Source organism: Bubalus kerabau, chromosome 14 (genome assembly GCF_029407905.1).
Source record: "Bubalus kerabau isolate K-KA32 ecotype Philippines breed swamp buffalo chromosome 14, PCC_UOA_SB_1v2, whole genome shotgun sequence".
NCBI classification, from domain to species: Eukaryota; Metazoa; Chordata; class Mammalia; order Artiodactyla; family Bovidae; genus Bubalus; species Bubalus kerabau.
In genome coordinates, this window is record NC_073637.1 from 50,947,857 (window position 1) to 50,971,189 (window position 23,333).

General features: G+C 36.4%; 1 protein-coding gene across 4 annotated transcripts in view; it reads left to right on the plus strand.

Annotated features, from left to right (window-relative positions):
* The window catches only part of TRPS1 (transcriptional repressor GATA binding 1), a 280,395-nt gene that overhangs the window by 60,689 nt on the left and 196,373 nt on the right, over positions 1 to 23,333 (plus strand). For all 4 annotated transcript variants that reach the window (XM_055546379.1, XM_055546381.1, XM_055546382.1 and 1 more), the window contains one exon: positions 11,039 to 12,165. In XM_055546379.1, coding sequence (XP_055402354.1) covers positions 11,039 to 12,165 — 1,127 coding nt within the window. The remainder of the gene's footprint in view (positions 1 to 11,038; positions 12,166 to 23,333) is intronic.

Consider the following 23,333-nt stretch of genomic DNA (forward strand, 5'->3'; position numbering starts at 1 on the left):
CAATTAACTTTTTTTTTTTTTTAACATTCAGGACAGTTGGTGGTTAATGAAAGATTTATGACATTTTAGGCCAAGAAAAAAAGGAACAGAAGCCAAAAATAGAGGACTTAAGAACTCTGTGGCTTTGATCTATATTTTGGTTTGACATGGATGGTTTTAAATAATTTGAACTGACCTGAGTGCAAGCATGATATATAGGGTTGGGGAAAAAAGATATAATTGAAACAAATTTGAAGATTTCTAGTTTCAAGTTCAGATTATTTGACATCTATTTGGCTTTAATAACTGAAGTTTGGACATGCTTGTAACTGACCATATCCACTTCTGTGTAAATTTTATTATACATCATGAAGTCAAAGAATTACAGATTTGTTAAAAAAAAAATAAGAATATCAAATAAAAATGTCTTTTTCTCCTTCATAATTGAAAAATCTCCAGCCAGATAATGGACAGCATTTCAAAGGTTCATCATAAAATCAGGACAGGCATTTCTGAGCCTGTTGAATTCAGATCCCTCCTGCCCCCTGCCCCTCCCACACCATGAGGTGGCATACCCAGCCCTGAAATCAGAAGAAAAATATTGATCTTTTCCAAGAAGAAACAAGGAAAGATATAATGGCTAGCTTAAGACTCATGGACTTGACCAGGATGTTATTTTCTCAATTTTTAAATTTCCCCTGCATGTTTTATCGACTACTATGCTTAAATTTTTAAAAATAATGGATGCAACATGATGGATGCAACCCTTTATGTGATTTTTGCTACCTGTGTTCAGCCTTTAAGGCTCACCAATAATAGGAGAAGAGATTGAGTTCTTCTAAAAGTAATTATAGCCTCTTTCTTTTTAATCTGCTTTATTATGCTTATATTTAAACCATTGCTGAGTGGAGGCCTGAGTTGTTAAACACGGACGTTGCTGTTTCATTGGGGCTTAATGTGCGGTGCATTAGGGTGTTTGCGTCATCTTTATGGGGGAGCTCTTAGCCCTCAGATCAGGTTATAAAAGTCGGAGTCTTGTCAAGTTGTGCTTCCCACGGGAAAGTGTTTAGGCTAGCTCAAGTTTATAAAGGCTCATGATGTGTATGTTGCCTTTGCATATTAGGAAACCTTCCCTGTTATTCTGCATTATTCAGGCCTCTAAGAAGGGAGCTACAGGATGCCAGCTATTAAATTCATTTTAACCCTGAATGAAATGTTTAAGGTTAGCAGAAGAATCTCAGTGACTGTCTAGTGTTTGAGCTAGGAGCACTATGTTTCTATTTTATAAATATATTTTTAGCAGAGTTGCACAGTATGTCATGTTAGAAGCAAGAAGAACAGATTTTCAAGCTAGGAAGTCATCTTTTGTATTTGTATTTTCAACATATTTAACTCTATGAGCTTTATAAGATTCTTAACATGTTCCCATACCCTCCTTTGAACAGGGGATTACAGTTTGGTCTGGGAAAAAAGAGAAAAATCCAGAGAACATTCATCTCATTTTGGTCGATTTTGACTTTTCTTGAATTTTAACCTCCAAATATTTATTTATTTGCCTTCTGTTTCCCTTGATCTGGAGCAAGAGGGAAGTTGTGGAGCTTAGGAGGTTCTCTTGCTTTGTTTTTCTGAGTTGAGGACAATTGCATTAAAAAAAAAAAAAACTGGTGAATGAGACTTGAGTCACTTCAGATTCTCTCTAGGGTACAGAGTGTTTGGTCTGTGAAGCCATACTTATTTTTCAGGACTTTGTCTCTTTAACAAGTAATAAAGTGTGCAAAATAAAACATATGCTCAACCTAAGGCCGTAAAAGCAAAGCAAAGTTCTGGCATTTACCAGGTTATTTTCATCACGAAGATAGCTGAGCTGGATAATGTAGCCACCCAGGTGGAATAGAATAGTTTGACCATTTTCAGTAATCCTTTTACCTGCATGATGGTTAAATGTCCATTGGGCTTTGTTATAGGAGGGTCAGCCTGATAAATGTCAACCCTTCTTGGATATTCAGTTTATTTGCTATCATTTGGAGAACATGTATCACTTTCTTGAATATCTGTATTTCTCTCTAGGCAGAATGTTTAGAAGGAATCATGGCTATCTGTGCATTCAATCAAATTTAGCATTATTCAACTCTTAATAAAAATTTTATCCCCAAATGGCATGTTCTGCTAGCCATATCAAGTCAGCAGATTATTCAGTGTTTTTGTTTCTTGGGTCATTGTAATTATAGCATACACACGGCTGTTGGAGACACAGATACATATGGAGTGTACTAACCCCAGGAAAGTTGGGAGAAGGAGAGCAGTTCTCTTTCATTTTCTGATTTCCTTTATGGAGTCTGTTTCTGAGAATCATTAGCCCTTAGACCTCTTGAATTCTTCATGATAGGATTCTAAAGCTTAAAGTCAGTGTTAAGCATGTTCAGAATATCGAAGAAGACCTTGTTTAATTTTAATTGAAAATCAAATGTAAAATTTATTTTTCGGTATTACTTTAAATTTGACCAATCCTTCTTTTATTTTTTTAGCTTATATAATCAAAACTACATGTATGTCCTGTTTTTTCCCCCAATTTTGGATTCAGTCCTAATAATAGCTAGCATTTATTGAGGGTTTCTTACATGTGCATATAGACCTTAAGCTCTGTACATGTATTAAATAACTCATCTTCATAAAAACCCTTGACGTTGACACTACCATTATGTCCGTTTTAGAAAAGGAGGGAGTGAGCATAGAGGAAAGTAACCTGCCCAGGTTCACAGAGTTGTGGAAGTGGGTCAGTGGGATATAAACCAGGATAAATAGGCTACAGAAAACTATCTTGACAACCACTAAGATATAAGGCCTTCTCAACTGTAAGACTGAGTTTACTCCAACCAGAAAAGCAAACAGGCCAAGGGAGGAGATATAAGATGGTACACGAGGGCTGTTTGATGCATATTCTCTGAGTCACGTTGAATTTGGGGACTTAGGCGATTTTGCGGGACTCTGAATTTGGGGACTTTGTGATGGTCTCTTATCCGGTCTCTGTAGTGTGATGCTGCTTTAATTTGAACTTACTAGCTTATAGTTGAAATCATTGAAAAGATAATGAGTTTTGCTGATATGTCTTTTTTTCAATTACTTTTTTCACTGGTACTTTGGCTACAGAAAATACTTCTGATAGAGTGCATAAGGGCCAAATTTTGATTTCATCAATTAAGGATGCAGTCTTTTATCCCCATATTTAGGGACACTTTGTCCATGTATTTGATTTACTTCATATTCCCCTTGTTTGAAGGACTTATTTTTAGGAATTTATGATTTAACACTTGATCTCAGAGTTGTATTCCCCTCTTCTGGTTATGAGGCACAATTTAGGTTGGTTTTTCTATGAAGATTCAATGTTAAGGAGATGGATCCAGTTTCCATGTTTTTAAAGTTGTGTAATTAGGTTTTATTCTTTGCCTACAAGTAAGTATAGGAATGGGTGTGAGGCAGAGAATGCCCTTAGCATGTCTAATTTGTGTCATTCCCCATCACGTGGTCAGAGCTGTGTGAAGTGTCTGGATCCTAAAAGCAAAGTAAGTTGGGGCTACTATGAGGAACTTAGGAATTCTACTTGTCCAGCATTGCTCCTTTAATATTTAGATGACCTGTTGATATCAAAGAGCACATGCATTCTTTCATGTGTTCAGTAACGTACTGGGAATCTTATAATAAACAGTAGCTTATTCTAAGACCTGTTTTTCCAGCTGATGGGCAGGTCAGTTCAGTTCAGTTCAGTTGCTCAGTCATGTCCGACTCTGCGACCCCATGAATCGCAGCACGCTAGGCCTCCCTGTCCATCACCAACTCCCAGAGTTCACTCAAACTCATGTCCATTGAGTCGGTGATGCCATCCAGCCATCTCATCCTCTGTCGTTCCCTTCTCCTCCTGTCCCCAATCCCTCCCAGCATCAGAGTCTTTTCCAATAGCTCCACCTCAATATTCCATCTGGCATCTCAAAGTCAACACGTGTAGAAGTAAAGTTGTTAGCTGCTTTCCTGAAACAACTTTGTGTTCCCCTCCTTTTTTTCTAGGTTCCTATTTTCGAGTCAGGCTGGAAATGTCAGTTGTCTTGGGTGTCTTCCTGATTTGTATCTCTCCAAACAATGGAACGATTTGTCCTGTCTCTCTTCTTTATTCCTTCCCCAGCTCCACCCTTAATGTTTTCTTAGCACATTCTTAATGGTTTCTCTGCTTATTTTCTTTCTCATTCTGTTTCCTTCTGTACTCTTCCCTTCTCAACTCCTACCTCCTTCTCTCCTCTCCTTTTCCTGTTTCTTTCTGTTCTTTTTCCTCTTTCCCTCCTCTTTCACTGTCCTTGCTTTCCTCCATCTCTTCTCATACCCTTCTCTCTCCCCTCCCTCCCTCCCTTCCTTCCTTTCTTTAATCTTTAAAAATTCTACTTATCAGTCTTCCTGTGTTTTGTAGAGTCTAAAAAACTAGATTATTTAAATTATACTTGCATAATTAAATATTCCATAAATTTTTATTACACATTATTTTAAGTATGCTTGTATAATTCAATGTAGACTCTCCATCAAGACATTACTTTTCCAAATTCTCTCTCGCCCCCCAAATTCCTCCATGTTTCCTGGGAGCAGCCTGCACTGTATCATCCTCGTTTATGTTTTACTCATTTTGTTTCCTGCACCTGAAAAGCCTCTCTGAGATCACCGCCTTTGAGTCTCACCCCAAACGCCAACTCATCTGTCCACAGCTCAGTTGTCACCTCCTTTCAGAGACCTTTGCAGACCAGTCAGGGTAAGTTAGGTGCTTTTCCTCTGTGTGATCATGGAACGTGGTACATCTCTGAGCAGAAGTACATATTCCTCTGTTGTCATTTATTTAGCTGGGAATTTTCTGCACTGAAATGCAGACTGTTGGGAGTTTGGGATTTTGTTATTTCTTTGAGTCTTTTCAGTGCTTGGCATGTAGGAGGCATGCCACGAATCACCATTCCCTGAAGGAAGGATGTTCCACAGTGATTCAGCTCTCATTTCCCATTAAGACCCTCTTTAGAACAAACACGCAATTAATATTTATCTCCATTCTGAGCCAGCAGTGATGGCAAATCAGATGCAGGAGAGGAGTGTTATGGATAATGGACTCAGCCTTATCATCCACTTACACTGCAATTTCAGTTTTCTTTTGCATATTTTCTCCTAAGAGATTATCTTCTAAATTAGCGAGACTGACTTTAAGGTTTACTGGTTTTCTATCTCTCCAAATACCAAATAACCATAGAAAATTAAATTGATATTATCCTGAGTAAAATGCGAAAACCAGTTTGAGATAGACTGTTTACCTCTGTAATCCAAAAAGTTTATTATAAAAATGTAGATAGTTAAGAATGGGCAGTATTTTACCCTTATATTTGCCCCTTCTACCAATTTAAGTTATGGATCCATTCCCCCCCACTGCCCCCACCCAAATAGTTGGCTTTTGTAAATCTAAATGACAAGCTTGTTTATGGGATTGATTCTGGCTACATATATGTGATATATGATAACACAAGACTGAGCTGATTGCCATTTAATTATGTTTGTTATTGAAATTTTAAGTATTTAATTTGCATCAAAGATACATCATTGAAGCACTCTATATTCTGCAGTGTTTTTTTGAAGCACTGTGCAACACAGAAACACCCCCAATGTAGATTAGCACTTTGATCCTGAATTTAGTTATTTTCAGCCACGATGGGCCCTGACACATTTCTTCACATTATTTGTGAGTTTAGTATTTGAACAGTGATTTTTTAACAACTTAACTTTTTATTGTCAAGAATTTACTTTTTTGATGATCAACCAGTAACCTCAAGTCCTTTTAAATTAGTACCCTCCTAATTGTTCCTGTTGCTATCAATTACAGTACTTGAAAATGAACCACATCCGAGGAAGAGTTTGTATTTAGTTCAAACAACTCTTTTTGTTCCATTGAAAATAAGTACATTTACTAAAGTGTCATTTTAAGAGTTTCGAGGCTTTAAAAGATCCTTCCTTTTCACATATTCTTTTAGATACAATTCTTACTAGTTTTTGTTCCATATTATTAGAAGGAAAAAACTAAATTGAGGTTAAAGACCTTGAAAAAAAGCCAACCTTTTATATTTTTAACTTCTGTAGTGAAAATTTTGTGAAAAGCCATATGCAGATAAATTATAAATGAAAGATGTGGAACAAACTACATGGAAGGAAGAGTTTTTAGAACTGAGGTTAAAATAGAATAAAAAGATGTCATAGTCCTCCATCAGTAAAAAACAACTTATAATAAAATCTGTTCCTTTTCATCCCCTAACAGGTATCTTGGGTATTTCTGTATAACTCTGATTCACAAGTGAATGACTCCATAATCTGTTTGTTTTGGGGTGAAAGATGCAATTTGTCTCATTGTTTGAAGAAGCCCATTTGTCACGTTGAGTTAATGACAATAAGGCCGTGAATTATTATAGCCCCCATATCCCAAGTAGGTGGGAGATTTCATATCTCCAGTAACTAGTTCATTCATTCAACCCAAGTGTATCGTGCTCCTGCTTACTTCCAAAGATGAATGAGATACCATTCATTTGGTCCGGTCCAAAAAGGAATGTAAATGAAAGCATTAGCTTAGTAACAACAGAACTGAGCTTTTCTGTTTACAGTTAAGAATACTAGCAGTGACAAGTATTTGAGTTTGACTTTACTACTTCCCCTTCTGTTTAGTCTTTTCAAGTGGCCGGAGAAATTCATGAGATAGTTCATTTTATTAAATAATAGTTTCATTCATGTGAATAGTACTATAGAGTGTGCTGTCTGACATGGTATTCACCAGCTACATGTGACTATTTAAATTTCAGTTAATTAAATTTATGAAAAAGTCATTAAAACATAAATTAAAAAAAAAATCAGTTCTTCACTTGCACTAGCTTTGTTTCAAGTGCTTAATAACCACATGTGGCTAGAGCCTGCCGTGATCAACAGGATAGACATTTACAGAACATTCCCATCAGCTCAAAGAATTCTAGACTGATCTAGACTTTGCAAATAACTTTCAAGTGCATTCTATCACTTGATCCTCATAATAATCCTAAAAAGTGGCAAGGAGTACAGTATTCTTTATACTCTTAAAGATGAGGAAACTGAGATTCCAGAAAGTTAAATAATGTGTCTTTTCACAGAATTTGACTTGAGACTTCCCTTGAGAGCAAACAAATGCAAGTAAAGATAAACACAAATGAATACAATATTTTCTCCATGAATTTTTATCATAAAATATAAGTATTTTTTTTAAAGAGCTTTTAAATAATTAATTAATTAATTTAGTTTTGGCTATGCTGAGCCTTTGTTGCTGCACTGGCTTTTCTCTAGATGCAGTGAGCAGGAGTACTCTAGTTGTGCTCACGCTTCTCATCGCAGTGACGTCTCCTGTTTCTGGGCAGGGTCTCTAGGGCATGCAGGCTTCAGCAGTGGCGCCCAGGCTTAGTTGCACCAAGGTATGTGGGAGCTTCCCAGATCAGGGATCACACCTGTGTCTCCTGTGTTGGCCAGCAGATTCTTTTCCACTGAGCCTCCAGGGAAGCCCTCAATATAGGTAATTTAAAAACAGAGGTGTGGTCTAGTTTGTTTACTTCTGTAACCTGATCTCTATTACAGAGATTAGGTGTCAGTTTTGGCCCAAACAGAATTTACAGGTTAAAAGGAATTTTTAAATATGGATATCTGTATCTAAGGCATTGCCAGATTAATGGATTTTTATTAGAGTTCTGGTTAGCAAAATAAGAAACATTGAAGTTTATACTCTTTATTCTGCTGTGATCTCTTTTTAGTATAGTCATAGCTAGGGAATAAGTTTTTTCCTATCACAATGGCTGGGTTCAACCACTTGGAAAGTTGCAAATAATTCTCTGAAAGTGTAGGTGCTGTTTCCTGGCAATAAGATTAAATAAACTTTTGCTGCAAAACATTGATTTTGCATTAACTGTTCTTGCTGTGTATTTGGGTTTAATCTAGAAAAGAATTGTTTTAAGTCAACATTTGTGAGTCATGAAATTAAATGGACATGGTCGATAGTCTTAAGTATGGTGTCCTAAAATAAGAAATTATATTTTACTTCCGAATGACAGTTAAATGATATACATCAGTCATATTTTGCCACATCTGTTACAATGTATAAAAATGGCCACAAATGTAGCCTTAAAACCTTCTTTTTGAAAGAGAAAAGAAATAGAACACTGAGTAATTATGTTTACTAAAGTTGACTTTTATAATGTATAGGATATATAATTCCAATAGTGTATTAACTTTTAATAATATGTAATACTAATGTGATTAAATGCTGTTTACCAGGAAGGCAAATAGATAATCCATATATGTCAGTATTGTTCTTTTCATTAAATGAGATCCTTCTGTTATTGCTTGTTTGAAGGACAGTGAATAATATGAGGGCAGTTTTAGCATAAAATATATAACCATTAAAAGCGTCCTAAATAATGGAGTTCGCTCAGTAGCTCAGTGCATATAGAATCCACCTGCCATGCAGGGGACACAGGTTTGATCCCTGGATTGGGACGATCCCCTGGAGTAGGGCATGGCAACCCATTTCAGTATTTTCGCCTGGAGAATCTCCTGGACAGAGGAGCCTGGCAGGCAATAGTCCATAGGGTCACAAAGAGTCTGACCCGACTGAAGCAACTGAGCATAGCTGCACACTGTTTAGACACATAGACACTACCAACCCAAAAAATTTAATACAGTTTTCACAGTAGTTTAATTAATTCCAGACCAAAAAGTTTAACTGGCAGTTTTTGATATGAAATGTCCTGTGACCGGATAGTAGTCTTTCTTAGCATGGATTTTCTGACTCTTAAAGTTGATGTCAACTACTGAAAGAGATATTTTGATGCTTCATAGTCATTTTAATTCATTTCAAAATCTTCACTTTAGGGCTTTCTTAACACTGTATGAGCTCTTTGCTCAGCCCTTGCAGTGTGGACATGAAACATGAGGCTTGAAGATTGCAAAATCAAAGAAATAGTGATGATGTGTCGTGGTTTCTCAGGAATCCTTGTTCTACAAGCGATAGTTCAAAACATTTTCTGTTAGGGCAACTCGGTAACTGCGAAACATGGTAGCATATTTCCGTCTTTAGAGCTTGTACACTGGCTTTCTTTGCCTACATTAGAGAAGATGGGAATAATTCTGAATTTGTGCCTCTTGATTCAAGTTGAAGTTCCTGAACCAAGTACCTGAGTAGGTGGCATGCCATTGAAAGGTTTCATTTTGTTTTTGAAAGCAAGGTTCTTCTCATTTCTAGTGAATTAGAAAATGGAGGAATTTTACAGTGTTATGCATTACATTTCACTGCAAGTTTTATTTGCTTTAGTTTCTAAAATGCTAGTTAGAGTGGTGATTAGACTTATCTTGTGTGGTCTGACCTCGACATCTTTTACACCAGTGATTAATTGTCAGATTGCTGCCTGGGAGGGTGCCCCCAGTCTTGCCCTTCTGATTAGATGATGCTGTGCTGTCAACAGACTGCAATCTGGGGGTTTGCCATGGTAAATTTAGACATTGTCTAAAGTGAAACATTGTCATCTTCGATTAAGGACTGTGGGAGTCCTTTGTAATTTATTATCTTAATGTACAGTAAATGTTGAGCCCTTGGTGTGTTCATGCACATTTTCTCAAACTGTAATATTGGAAGTAAGTTTAAAGGTTGCCCCCAGGGAGGAAGCTGTTGACCAGAGAGGTTAAGTCATTCTATCCAGGTCACATCCCTCTTTAAGTGGCAGAATGGACTTCTGTCTTGGTCCTGTACAGTAGTGTACAGCCATGTCTCTCAGTGCGCTAAAGGAATATTATTTGCATGTTAAGTAGAGTCTTTTAAATGATTTTGAGATGCTTGAGACTTTTTCTCATGGAGTGAATTGGATATGAGCAGTGATCACACATGTCATTTTTGAGCAGCTGTGAAAGAAGGAAGAACACAATTATGCCACGTGCTTAATCTGTTACATCTGGTTGCTGGAAAATTTTTTAAAAATTCCCCTGATTGTTAAAAAAGGAAATTTCTCCCCCTTTGGACCAGTTCTGTCAAAACTCTTTCAAACCATGAATTTTGACTGCTGGGTGCTGGCACTCAGTTGAGCTGCCTGATGTGTACCCAGAGAAGAGTTTTATATAAAATGCCCTTTGAAGGCTGTGGTTGCCCTAGCACATATACAATTTTTTAATTTTGGATAGGAAACCAAGCTGTTGTGATTTTTATGGTGGAATTATTTTATTTTAGTCCTTGACTATCCCCATGACCAGCTCATCAGAGCAGCTGAGTCTTTGCTATGAGACAGAGCCTTCATCAAATAAGGCTCATGAAGCTTTTCTTCATTTTATTTGTTCTAGATTGGGAAGCATTTTATTAAATTCCTTACCTTAGTCCTCCTTCACCAAGATTTCAAGCCCAACGATTTGATTTTACTTTCAGTCTAACTGCGTATTTGGGCTTTAACCATGAACCATTTTGTGTGGTCATTTAGCACTTTTATTTTACCCGAAAGATAGACTTCATCTTTGCAGCCTCATTGCCGTAGGAACTGAACAGAGGATTTCCTCGGAGGGTGCCTGCATTGAGTAATCTCTGAGCAATTGCCCCTGGTTTTGACAGCAACCCTTAGCTTTGTGACAAGAAATCCCCAGTGATTTGGATGCTTCTGCGGGATTTGAAGGAGGCAGTCTTCAAACCTTTAATTGAAAGTCATCTTCTTAGTCTTTTGTTTAAAAGTATATATTATTAAATCCTTTGAATTTGTTATAGTACTTTTATTACTTACCTTCATCTGATACTTTGGCCAAAAATCTTTAGCATAATGAACCTCTCAGAGAGTGGCTATTGAGTAATGAAGAGTGAATTTCTTTGGCTCTAATTATTCAAGTGATTTCATAATAAGCAGAAGCACTATTGTATTTTTTGATGTAGAGTACCTGGCAGTGTTGCCTCCACCCGCCTACAGAGAACACTGGATTAATGATACCTTTAAAGTAACATGCGTGTCTTCTCTGCCAGGTCACTTCAGGTGGAACATTCATTGGCATTGGCCGGAAGACACCAGATTGCCAAGGAAACACCAAGTATTTCCGCTGTAAATTCTGCAATTTCACTTACATGGGCAACTCATCCACAGAACTAGAACAACATTTTCTTCAGACTCACCCGAACAAAATAAAAGCTTCTCTCTCCTCCTCTGAGGGTGCAAAACCTTCAGAGAAAAACTCTAACAAATCCATCCCAGCAGTCCGGTCTGGTGATGCTGGAGACCTGGGCAAATGGCAGGACAAGATCACAGTCAAGGCAGGAGATGACACACCCGTTGGTTACTCAGTGCCCATCAAGCCCCTTGACTCGAGACAGAATGGTACAGAGGCCACCAGTTACTACTGGTGTAAGTTTTGTAGCTTCAGCTGTGAGTCCTCGAGCTCACTGAAGCTGCTAGAACATTACGGCAAGCAGCATGGCGGAGCGCAGTCAGGTGGCCTTAATCCAGAATTGAATGATAAGCTTTCCAGGGGCTCTGTCATTAATCAGAATGATCTAGCCAAAAGCGCAGAAGGGGAGCCAATGACCAAGGCAGACAAGGGCTCTAGTGGGGCGAAGAAGAAGGACTTCTCCAGCAAGGGAGCAGAGGATAACATGGTCACGAGCTACAACTGTCAGTTCTGTGACTTTCGATATTCCAAGAGCCATGGCCCCGACGTCATTGTGGTGGGGCCACTTCTTCGTCATTATCAACAGCTCCACAACATTCATAAGTGTACCATTAAACACTGTCCATTCTGTCCCAGAGGCCTTTGCAGCCCAGAAAAGCACCTTGGAGAAATTACTTATCCATTCGCTTGTAGAAAAAGCAATTGTTCCCACTGTGCGCTCTTGCTTTTGCACTTGTCTCCTGGGGCGGCCGGGAGCTCAAGAGTCAAACACCAGTGCCACCAGTGCTCGTTCTCCACCCCCGACGTGGATGTGCTCCTCTTTCATTATGAGAGCGCGCACGAGTCCCAGGCATCGGATGTCAAGCAAGAAGGCAGTCACCTGCAAGGACCAGACGGGCAGCCGGCTGTCAAGGAAAGCAAAGAACACTCATGTACCAAATGTGATTTCATTACCCAGGTGGAAGAAGAGATTTCCCGACACTACAGGTAAGCCATGGGTGGGGGGGATGACATAGTCAGGAGAAAATGATAGAAATTATCCAGAGGGCTGACCCAAGAATTGTAGGGAGTGATTCTGGTGACTGGGGGAAGTTATAGAACAAGATTGTGTTCTATAAAATCATAGAACTGCAGATTTCATATTGCTGGACATGATAACCCTAGATTTTAATTGGGTCACTTATTTCAGACTGTTTAGACTTATGTTTCATATCTGTTTTATACCAGCTACTGAATATATTTTAAAATTCACAATGATGCTAATAATGCTGATGGCTTTACCACAATTTGTTTATTTGCCCTTGCTAAGTGTGACCCCATATCCCATGATTTTTCATGGAGCAGCTTCCAAATGAAAGATGCCACCATAATACATTCTATTCTCTATTCCAGCTGGGAAACAATTCACTTGAGAACATATTGCTTATTTTGCTTTTCAAATGAAATCAGACATTCTTCTAGCTTAAAAAAAATTAAGCGACATCCTTGTTTTGCATACAGACAGTAGTATGAAGGTGAGAATTGAGTTTCTCTACACTCTGAATGAGTAAAGCTGCTAAGTGTTTCGGATTCTTAAATAGATGTAGGGTGTATTATGTTTCCCTTCTCCTTTGATCCTGTTCTCATTGTAGACATTAACTTTTCCAATTAACCTTTCGTGCTTTCTAGAGATGACTTAGAATTCATGTCTTTATTTAATTTATGTATTCATTCCTTAACTAACTTACTCCAAAAATATGCATATTGCCAAGGCATTGATTGTAAAAAGGAAAAGAAGATAAACATAGATGGTGCCCTTATGGAGCTTATGGTTTAGTAGGGAAGATCTCAGCAGCTCATTGTAAGAGTGAAGAGTTTCAGAAAAGATGAAAGTGGAGACCACTGCATTGAATTAGTGACAATATAGCCCAATATGGTAAAGGAGGAAATGTCTCCTCTAGGAAGGGGCATTTAAACTGAGACTGGGTTATAAGTAGGAATTAGTTCCACAAAATCTTTGTAGTATAGTGCATTCAGATATTACTTCCCAAGTATTGGGTATTTTCTTGTTATGGTGCTTCTAAGCATCAAAGTAAAGAGCTTTATTTACTATTTTCAAGAGCTTTTCCATATGCAAATTCAATATCCTAGTTTAAAAATCTAGTTATTTAAATGTTCACATCCTGAGATTTTGAATAGTTCCTCCCATTCTTTTATAAGTTCTGTGTTCGTACCGGCGTATGTATGTTTTCTCAGTCACCAGTAATGAAGCCGTTTATGTCCAACCATAGGCTAATAATGTTAGAAGTTAATTTGAAGGGCATCCTAATGTTCACAGTGAATCTAAATGTTCAGAAAACACTTCCTTGAGATTTACACTGTTTAATTTATAAGGTCAGCCCTGGGAAAGACAGTCCTGCAATCAAATATGTGTTCACACTTGCAGTGAGTGTTTTTGGCTCTTTTGATGTTAGCTGCATGCTAATTTATTTCTGGAGCAGGCAGACGTTAGCTTTCTTCCCAGCCCTGTTAGTATACATACTGTGCATATACATTTCTTAAGTGATACAAAAATTAGATAACTCATTCTTTTTTTTTTTTTTGAAGAAGGAGGCTTTTTAAAATCATGAAGATATTAGCTAATACACACACAAACACACACATAGATATATGTAGATACCTGATCCCTTGAATGAGTGACTTTTTTTGAGGAAGGTGAGGCCACTGCTTGAAAACTTGGCTGGAAAAATAGAGATTCCATGTTTTGGTTAAACAGATGAAAATCTCCTAAGAAATAAAATATGAATAAAAATATTATTGAGTAATCTGAGTTTAGTTAATATTCAGTAATGAAAGTGAGCTCCAGAGACTAGTCTCTGTTTTGTTCACTGTTGTGTCTGCACAATTTAGCGTAGTGCCCACCGGAGTGATGGGTACTCACTGAGTATTTAAATAGATGAAATCCCAGTGAGATTTTGCCTTCACAGTAGTTATGAATAAGTAAAAATCTCCATAGTGAGTTTTAGTTTAATCTTTGATTATTGAATGGTCTTGGAACCCTTCTGAGGACTCACAAAATGATACTATATTTTGAATGTAAGTCAACCTCTCAGCATTTCATTAGATTAAAACAAAATTAGCACTCCTTGTCTCTAAAACATTATAATACTCTTGCACTTATTTTTAAAACCTCATGTAGTTTGTGTGGTCCTAGGTCCTTTAGGGTGCTGAGTAGTTTATCTCTAATCAGAGTTCTTAAAGAAATATTCTAAACTTGGAGACTTATAGTTTCAGGAGTCACAGCTCAGTAAGAAGTATAAAGAGAGAAAAAACAAACAAAAAGAAGTATAAAGAACCTCTACTGAAAGTTGAACATTGGAGGCTCCAGGGATATAAAAGGAAGAAGTCACATGAATGTTGAAAATGTTATCTGTTATCAAAGCACTTTCCCCAAATGCCAATTTTGAAGATACTATAAGAGGAGACAAGTTTACCACATCATGACAGTTTCTAGTTAAATTTTTATTTATTCATATTATTCATGTTGGGAAACTTTTACCATAATTCTGTTATTACTGTGGAATATTCTAGACTTTTGAGTACTTTATATACAAGACTTACAATGTAGTAAAAAGATAGCATAAATGGGAAGCTATACAATGTGTAAAATGATGTAGCTCTGAAATAACTATAGCTGAGAAGCAAGAGAGTTGATTTAAAGCTATCAGAGAAAAACCCCAGTGAGGATTTCATCCTACGGGCCTTTTCCCAAAGAACCAGGTTTAACCTGAGTTGAACTTCCAACATTATCCAGTTGGTAAGTGAAATTTGACCAATTCCCCTTTCTTTATGTTTCATATTTACTTACGATCTCCCATACTTCACATCACGACAAAGTTGTTACGTTATGCTCTTTGAATTTGTTTCTCATACACCATTTCTTTTATTATATCTTATTTCATTAACCAGCCTGCCCATTCTCTAATTGACTTATTTTCTTCTTCACAATTTTCAGTGTTATAATTTAATGCTTTTGGTGTTATAGGAGGAATATATACTTACAAAACAACTATACCAGATAAAACATACTTCTTAGTGACATGTTAGACTTCCATGAATTAGGAGAAGTTTCTGAAATTTTTCTTTTCTCCCCTTCACCAAAAGGGAGCTAAACCCAGTCTGGGGAGAGCAAATGGGCAATGCAAGTTTGCACAGAGGGCAAATACTGACATTGACATTGCAGTCATATTGAGACTAAGCCTGTAATCACTGGCAGAGAGAGGGTGTTGAATTCAAGGGTTTCACTATAAGCTGGCATCATTAAGGTGACTAACATGATTCCATATTACTACCTTCTTCTTGAGTCCTGTCAGAGGTAAACAAAAATTTGTTTCTAGCAAGATACTCCAGTTTTCACCTCCATGTTTTGGATGGCCTAAGATAAACCTCATATGAGCTCCTCATTATAACAGTTCACTATACGGCAAGGCTATAAATTGCTACATGTGAAATCTGTAGAAAATGCAATTTAAATCATATGGATAGGAGAAGTAACAGATTGGCAAATGAATGAGAGCAAATGAGTTAATTGAAAGTTAAATCTGGAGGTATGAGCCAGAATACTTTACAGGAGGGGAAAGGGATGGACAATATCAATGGTGGTTATTAAGATATGAAAATACAAGATGTTCTAACATGAATCTAATTAGAGTCCCAGAAGAAAATAATATCAAATGGAAGATAGGCAATCAGTATTTGTGGAGATAATGGCAGAAGAGCTTTTAACACTGATGAAAAACATAAATACAGATATAAAGTAGGATACCATATACTAAATAGATATGTAGATCTTTCTTGACTTTTGATGGGTTTTGTTGTTGTTGAGTCACTAAATTGTGTCTGACACTTTGGAACCCCATGGACTCTAGCCCGCCAGGCTCCTCTGCCCATGGGATTTCCTATGGAAGAATACTGGAGTGGGTTGCCATTTCCTTCTCCTGGGGATCTTCCCAACCCAGGGTTTGAACCTGTGTTGCCTACATTGGCAGGTGGATTCTTTACCACTGAACCACCTGGGAAGCCCAGTATAAAGCCTGTTTTATAATGAAATTATGAATATTTTATGTAATTCATTGACTATTGTATTGAAAGTGAAAAACAGAATGGTTGGGTACGGAATGGTTGTAACTTTATTGGTGGTTTCTTCTCATGGTCACATGGATGACTGGGAGCTGGGGTGCCCTGCTGAGCCCAGCACCACTGTATCACATATCCTGTGTATCATCACCCCAGGAAAAGGTCCAAATTAAAAATGCAAAGTACAGTTTGTACTGAATGCTTATGGCTCTTGCACCATCCTAAAAGGCTGAAAGATTGTAAGTCAGGTCATCGTAAGTGGAGGACTGTCTGTATGCAAATAAATTCAGTCATAGACTATTGTAGTAAAAATTATAATGCCAAGGCAGAGAGATTCCTTAGAGCAGTTAAAGAGAAACAACAGCTCAACTATTCAGAAAACAGTTTTTGGTTAATAGCAGATTTTTATCAGCAATAGTGGAAGCCAGAAGAGAGAAGAATATTGTTCACAGTTTTGAAGGGGGAAAAAAAGTCTACCTAGTGTTGTCTACTTGTCAAAACTATCTTCCAAAACGAAAAGAAAAGACATTTTCACATAAACAAAGACCAGGGAACTGTGAATACTTATATTTAACAACCATAGCATGACTAATTTATGCAGTTATAAAGGGATGGACTGAGATATTGGGCAATACTATTAAGTTAATTTGCAGGGAGATTGATCAGAAGTAGGGTGTTCTAAGGTGCTTGAATTGTCTGGAGTTAGTCAGAATTTTGTTATGCATATTTTAATAGTTTTAGGGATAACTAGTGAAAGAGTGGGCTTTCTTGGTGGCTCAGAGGTCAAGAATCTGCTTCCCAATGCAGGCTGTGTGGGTTTGATCCTTGGGCAGGGAAGATCCTTTGGAGAAGGAAATGGCAACCTGCTCTAGTATTCTTGTCTGGAGAATTCCATGGACAGAGGAGCCTGGTGGGCTATAGTTCATGGTGTCATAAAATAGTTGGACAAGACTTAACAACTAAATAACATAACAAAGGAAAGAGTAGGAGATGAGTACATGACTTCCAAAGCTCTAGAGGAGGAAAATGGACAACAAAATAGAGAACACCCATCAAATTCAATCTTTTTTTAGTGGCAAAAGAGGATACGTGGGGAAAAGTGGACAAATAGAATTTTTTTAAAAAGATGGTAAAAAAAAGGTCCATATATCAAAAATCTTGAACTTGTGGGATTAAACTTTCCACTTAAAAATATTATCAGACATATTAAAAAAGAATATTTAACTAAAGCTCTGTATAGGTTACACACTTAAAGCATAAGGCTGAGAGTTTGAAAGAACAAAATATACCAAGTTATAGGAGCAAATATAAACCAAATAAAACTTGAGGTAGCTTTATTAATCTCATACAGTTTAGACTCTTAAAATGAAAAGCGTATGTGGGACAAGTCATTACCAATGAGAAGAGGTTCAGTTCATCAGCAAGATATATTAATTACTGATATATAAAACATGAATAGAAAAATGTATATGTAAAGCAAAAATTAATCAAGAACTACAGACAAAATGTGATAAACCACAATCACAGTAGCACATTTTAGGAAACCTCCCTTATTAAAGGTGAACAGAAAAAAATTTTTTCAAAATGTAAAATATTTGAGCAACAAGTTAAGAAACTTTGTTTATATATTTATTTATTTGAGCCACACTCTGAGGCTTCTGGGATCTCAGTTCCCTGACCAGGGTTGAACCTGGGCCATGGTAGTGAAAGGCCAGAATCCTAACCACTAGGTTACCAAGGAACTCCCTTTTTTTTTTTTTAACTTGATTTACTTAAAATATGTAATTTCTGCACCCAGCGATTAGAGAATGCCTGTGCTTTTCAAGAAGATATAAAATGCTTATAAAACTTGTCACATACTAAGCCAAAAAGAAATCAGATTTCAAAAAAATAATATAGAACATACCCTTCTATTCGGTGTAATTAAATTAGACCTTCATAGCAGGAAGATAAGGATAGATGACATCACACAAGGCAGGTATTAACCAAAGTAAAAAAATGAGGTCATTTTATTTATTCCAGAAAACACAGATGTTAAGACAAAAAATATATAACAGGTAAAAAAAATGGATAAAGTAGAGAATATTTGCCAGTACTTATGAAGCACAGGCTGGAATCAAGGTTGCCGGGAGAAATATCAATAACCTCAGATATGTAGGTGACACCACCCTTATGATAGAAAGCAAACTGAAGAGCCTCTTGATGAAAATGAAAGAGGAGAGTGAAAAAGCTGGCTTGAAACTCAACAATCATGAAACTAAGATCATGGCATCTGGTCCCATCACTTCATGGCAATCAAGTGGGGAAACAATGGGGAAGATGGGGAAGAATGAATATGGGGAAACAATGGAAACAGTGAGAGACTTAATTTTCTTAGGCTCAACATCACTGGATTGGTGGCTGCAGCCATGAAATTAAAAGACGCCTGCTCCTTGGAAGAAAAGCTATGACCAACATAGACAGCATATTAAAAAGCAGAGACATTACTTTGCCAACAAAGGTCTGTCTAGTCAAAGCTATGATTTTTCCAGTAGTCATGTATGAATGTGAGAATTGGACTATAAAGAAAGCTGAGTGCTGAAGAATGGATGCTTTTCAACTGTGGTGTAGGAGAAGACTCTTGAGAGTCCCTAGGACTGCAAGGAGATCCAACCAGTCCATCTTAAAGGAAATCAGTCCTGAATATTCATTGGAAGGACTGATGCTGAAGCTCCAATACTTTGGCCACCTGATGTGAAGAACTGACTCATTGGAAAAGACCCTGATGCTGGGAAAGATTGAAGACAGGAGGAGAAAGGGGACGGTAGAGGGTGAGGTGATTCGATGGCATCACTGACTCAATGGACATGAGTTCGAGCAAACTCTGAGAGTTGGTGATGGACAGGGAAGCCCGGTGTGCTGCAGTCCATGGGGTTGCAACGAGTCAGACATGACTGAGCGACTGAACTGATGACTTTATAAAGTGAATTTATCAGATTCTGGAAATATCAGATGCTCATATTCTCAAAGATCATATCATTTCAACCCTCAGAAGGACACTTCTTGTTTGGGACCATTAGTAAACAAGTGAAAAAATGTTCAGAGTAGTATTTTTTTAAAGAGCAGTACAACCAAAACAAAAATAAAAAACCAAAACAAATAAGAAAAGACCGCATAATTCATAAGAGATTAGTTACATGAATTGCAGATTTTTCATACATGGAATATTATGCAACAGTGAATTTGAATAAATGACAACTGAGTACAACATGGGTGTCTTTATAATTTTGACTGAATAAAAACAAATCAAAGGCAGCTATTTGTAGCTTCACACCATTACAGAGTTCAAAAACCAGCAAAACAAAACTATATACATATATTCACATGTTTACACTGTATATGTGCATCACATTTATATACATACATTGAACTGTACCATAAATATTATTTTTCCTCCATAAATAATATTTTTCCTCTTTTTGTATATATATGTGTACATAGACTCTGTGTCAGTCTGAATCTCTCTATATGTGAAGAATATATATATGTATATCAATCATATTTTACGATTCTATAATTATGTTCCAGTTTTCACTTTTTGCCAAACCTGTTTATAAACGTGTATATAATGTGTGTGTACACATGTGTGACTAACATTATACAATAAAATTTTAAAATAAAACTGAGGCATCAGTTCTCATCATATACATATACAACAAACAATTGAATGAATATTTAACTTCCCTTATCATTAAGGAACTACTTGAAAATCAATGATATTGTCATTATCTATCCACTTAACTAGAATGTGGAAAAATGTACATATTTTTTGGTAGCATATGTGATGACAAACATCTATCTGTTCAGAGTTAAAGTTTGTTAAACAGTGAATATTTTACACATAAAATATATATATCTCAGGTTGAAGGAAATAGCATCAGATGCCGTAGCTGATTAAATTAATGTAGCTACTCTACAATTTCTCTCTTAAAAGAGCTCTGAGAAGGAGCGTGAACTCTGTGCCCTGCTAGTTCTGAAGAATAGATTTTATGATAAGCACATAATTATCAACACATCTGAAAAAGCTAAGTACAGAGTGCATTAGTACAGTTTCCAAAAGGGTGAGTACCATAATAGTAACATCTACATTTGTGTCTTTTATGTGTCATGTTCTTTTGAACAGTACGTAATAAATCAGTTGCCTGCAAGACTTTGAAATATAATTCAAGTTGAAAATTCCCATTGTGGCACAAAAAGTTACCCAGGATGATATAGTTCATTAAGAAAATAACCCACACTTGTATTACCTTTATTTGGACACATAATTTATTAGAAATTTCAAATTTGATAGTCCTGCAGACTTTATATAAGAACAATTATTCATATTATGTAAATTATATATATTATATAATTGATTTCCCACATCTTGTTTACTGTCTATTTCATGGAAAGATTTATCTTTATATTTCTAACATTTGATAGGGACATCTTATTTTTGAAAGTGAATCATAAATTGAGATTTTTTTCAGATATGACATTAGTTGTGTTTTCTCCTACCATGTGAAGGTGAAATCACTCCACACTCTTCTAAAAAAAAGGTCCAATTAACTCCAAATGAGTAAATACTCATCAGATCATTTCATTTAAGAAATACAGGATGAGCAGGTTGAATGGAATCTTACTCAGTCAGAATTTCAGTTTTCATTAAATTATATATTATGTACTGCCCTTTGCACTTGACTAAGGCTGAATATTCAATTTTCAACATTTAAAAGTTGATTGAACTGGTTATCCACCTATACATCTGTAATTCCTTTTCTTTTTGTCCCTCAAATACTTTATTCACATGCTTTTCATTCCGACATTCAGCAGTGCTGGTTATCTTAAGTGCCACACCTGTAGACTTATGACACAAAATATGACTAATTTTATTAGTTGTCACATCTACTGAACGATATTTCAATTAAATCACTTCATTTACTCTGTTTTTGTGACAACTTATTTGTCAGTATTTGTTTACTTAATTACCAAAAAATACCTTGAAGTCTTAATGGATTAGTATTTATACTTTATTCATTTACTTTGATGTTCATTTAGTCATTGAGGCAGAAAAACTGTGCTTAAAACTACTGAAAGTGAAATACAGGTTACTGGGTAAAGGAGAACCTTTTAAGTGATGGCAAAAATAAAGGAGAAAGGAGAAAAACAAAGTGCTGCTTAAAGCTGACTCCACAAATACTGTGAGCTGTTCATTATGAAAATTGAAACATACAGATATTATCAGAGTAGAGCAAAAGAGTAGCCTCTTAGCTGATTTTTCTAGAATTTAGAAAACCTCAGTTCTTTATGAATTATGAAAATAATTTTTAATCTCTACTAATGAATGAAACACTTCTACTAGAATAAAAGGCACTGAAATATGAATGGATCTGAAATAAATGCTTTTTATAACACATGAAAACTCTGTCAAGTAGGATAAGTAAAAACCTTTTTTTCTCAAAGAAATTTAAGTCACTTGAATCAAGTATGATTTGATTTTTTTATGCAGCTTGATCCAGTTTTCTCTGGAGGCAAAAGATGATTATCTCTTTTATCAAAGTTGATTGTCTTCATTGTCTTTACATTGGACAAATTGAGATTTTATGAAAGTATATCAGAAACATTGCATGGGACATACTTACTCTAAAATATTTGCATATTTTCTGAAATTCACATTTAACTGGGCATCCTGTGTTTTATCTGACAGCCATGGAAGGGCTATCTACAGAATGATATCTTTTTTCTTCAGGTAGCATGAAGAGAATGTTTGCTATCCAGATGGCAGCAGAGTATAGAATTTAAATGAATGCAAATATATTTGCAGTGTCTTTTAAATTAGTTTTGCTTAATGTAGCTAGAGATAGACGTTCTAGAAGTTTTAAAATAATAAAGACTTTATTCAGTGGGCCACTCAAAATATGCCATCTGCAAAATGTCTCTGTACTTCTTAATATTTCTCTGCTGTGTTATGACTCTATGTATTAAGTCTAGTGTTCCCTGGGCTGTGGTGGTTCATTCCTTTGGTTGTTAAATAAGATATTTATTGACGCTCTGGATGTTCTGGGTGGGGTGGAAGGATGAGTGGGCTTTGATCTTGATTTTCAGGCAATTACAATGTAACTGTAAAGTAAGACCCACATGGTTATTTTTTAAATGGGAGCTTTTTAAGTGATGAAATAAATCTTTTTATGCCATCACTTAAATCAAAGGCCATTTTAATAAAAAGCAATGTGAAAAAAATCTTCAGAGGATGACAAAGTTTCATTATAGCTCAGAAGATGGTAGGTTTACTCTTGGGTTGAGTCATTTGGGAAGTTTTTATGGATGAGAAGGTAGTTAAGGTGGGTCTTGAGAAATGAAGGGAAAATTCTCTGAATCTTTTAGAGGTTTTTATATTAACGCTGATAAAATGAAGTGCATGTAAGGAGGTTAGAGCGGAGTCCAAACTAATGTAGTTTGTCAATGACTAAACTTTTACTCTTCAGTAATGTTTTTTATACTAGGGATTAAAAAAAATCTTTTTATTTTTGGGAGGACACAGCAGTATGTTGAAGGTCTTTTCAGTTATCGTTGAGAGAGTGACACAAGTCAGTGAATATGCCCAAATCTTTCAGGAACTAGTTCCTGAATAAGTTAGTAATATTGCCTCTACCGTCTACCATGTACATATAAGAGTAACTGTGGACATGAGCTAAAACGCTGTATCATGCCCTCCGTATTCTTTTATGAATTGGCTTGTCTGTACTTCACATTCTTATTTTATGAAGTAGGGATGGAAATAGATACTTTGTGTGATTGTTGCCGGATAATATATATAAATGGCCTAGCACTAAAGAATACTGAAAGATGAGCCCCAAATAGTGAAATAAAGAAGATGAATTACTGTTTGGGGATTATGCTTGACAATGTCATGTTTATAGTTTGAGCTTATAAAGCTGTTAGGGTTGACTCTCAGAGGTGGGAGTATGTGCTTTAAGAGGGAAAATGATGTTGCTCATCATAAAGAATTCATTTGGGAATGT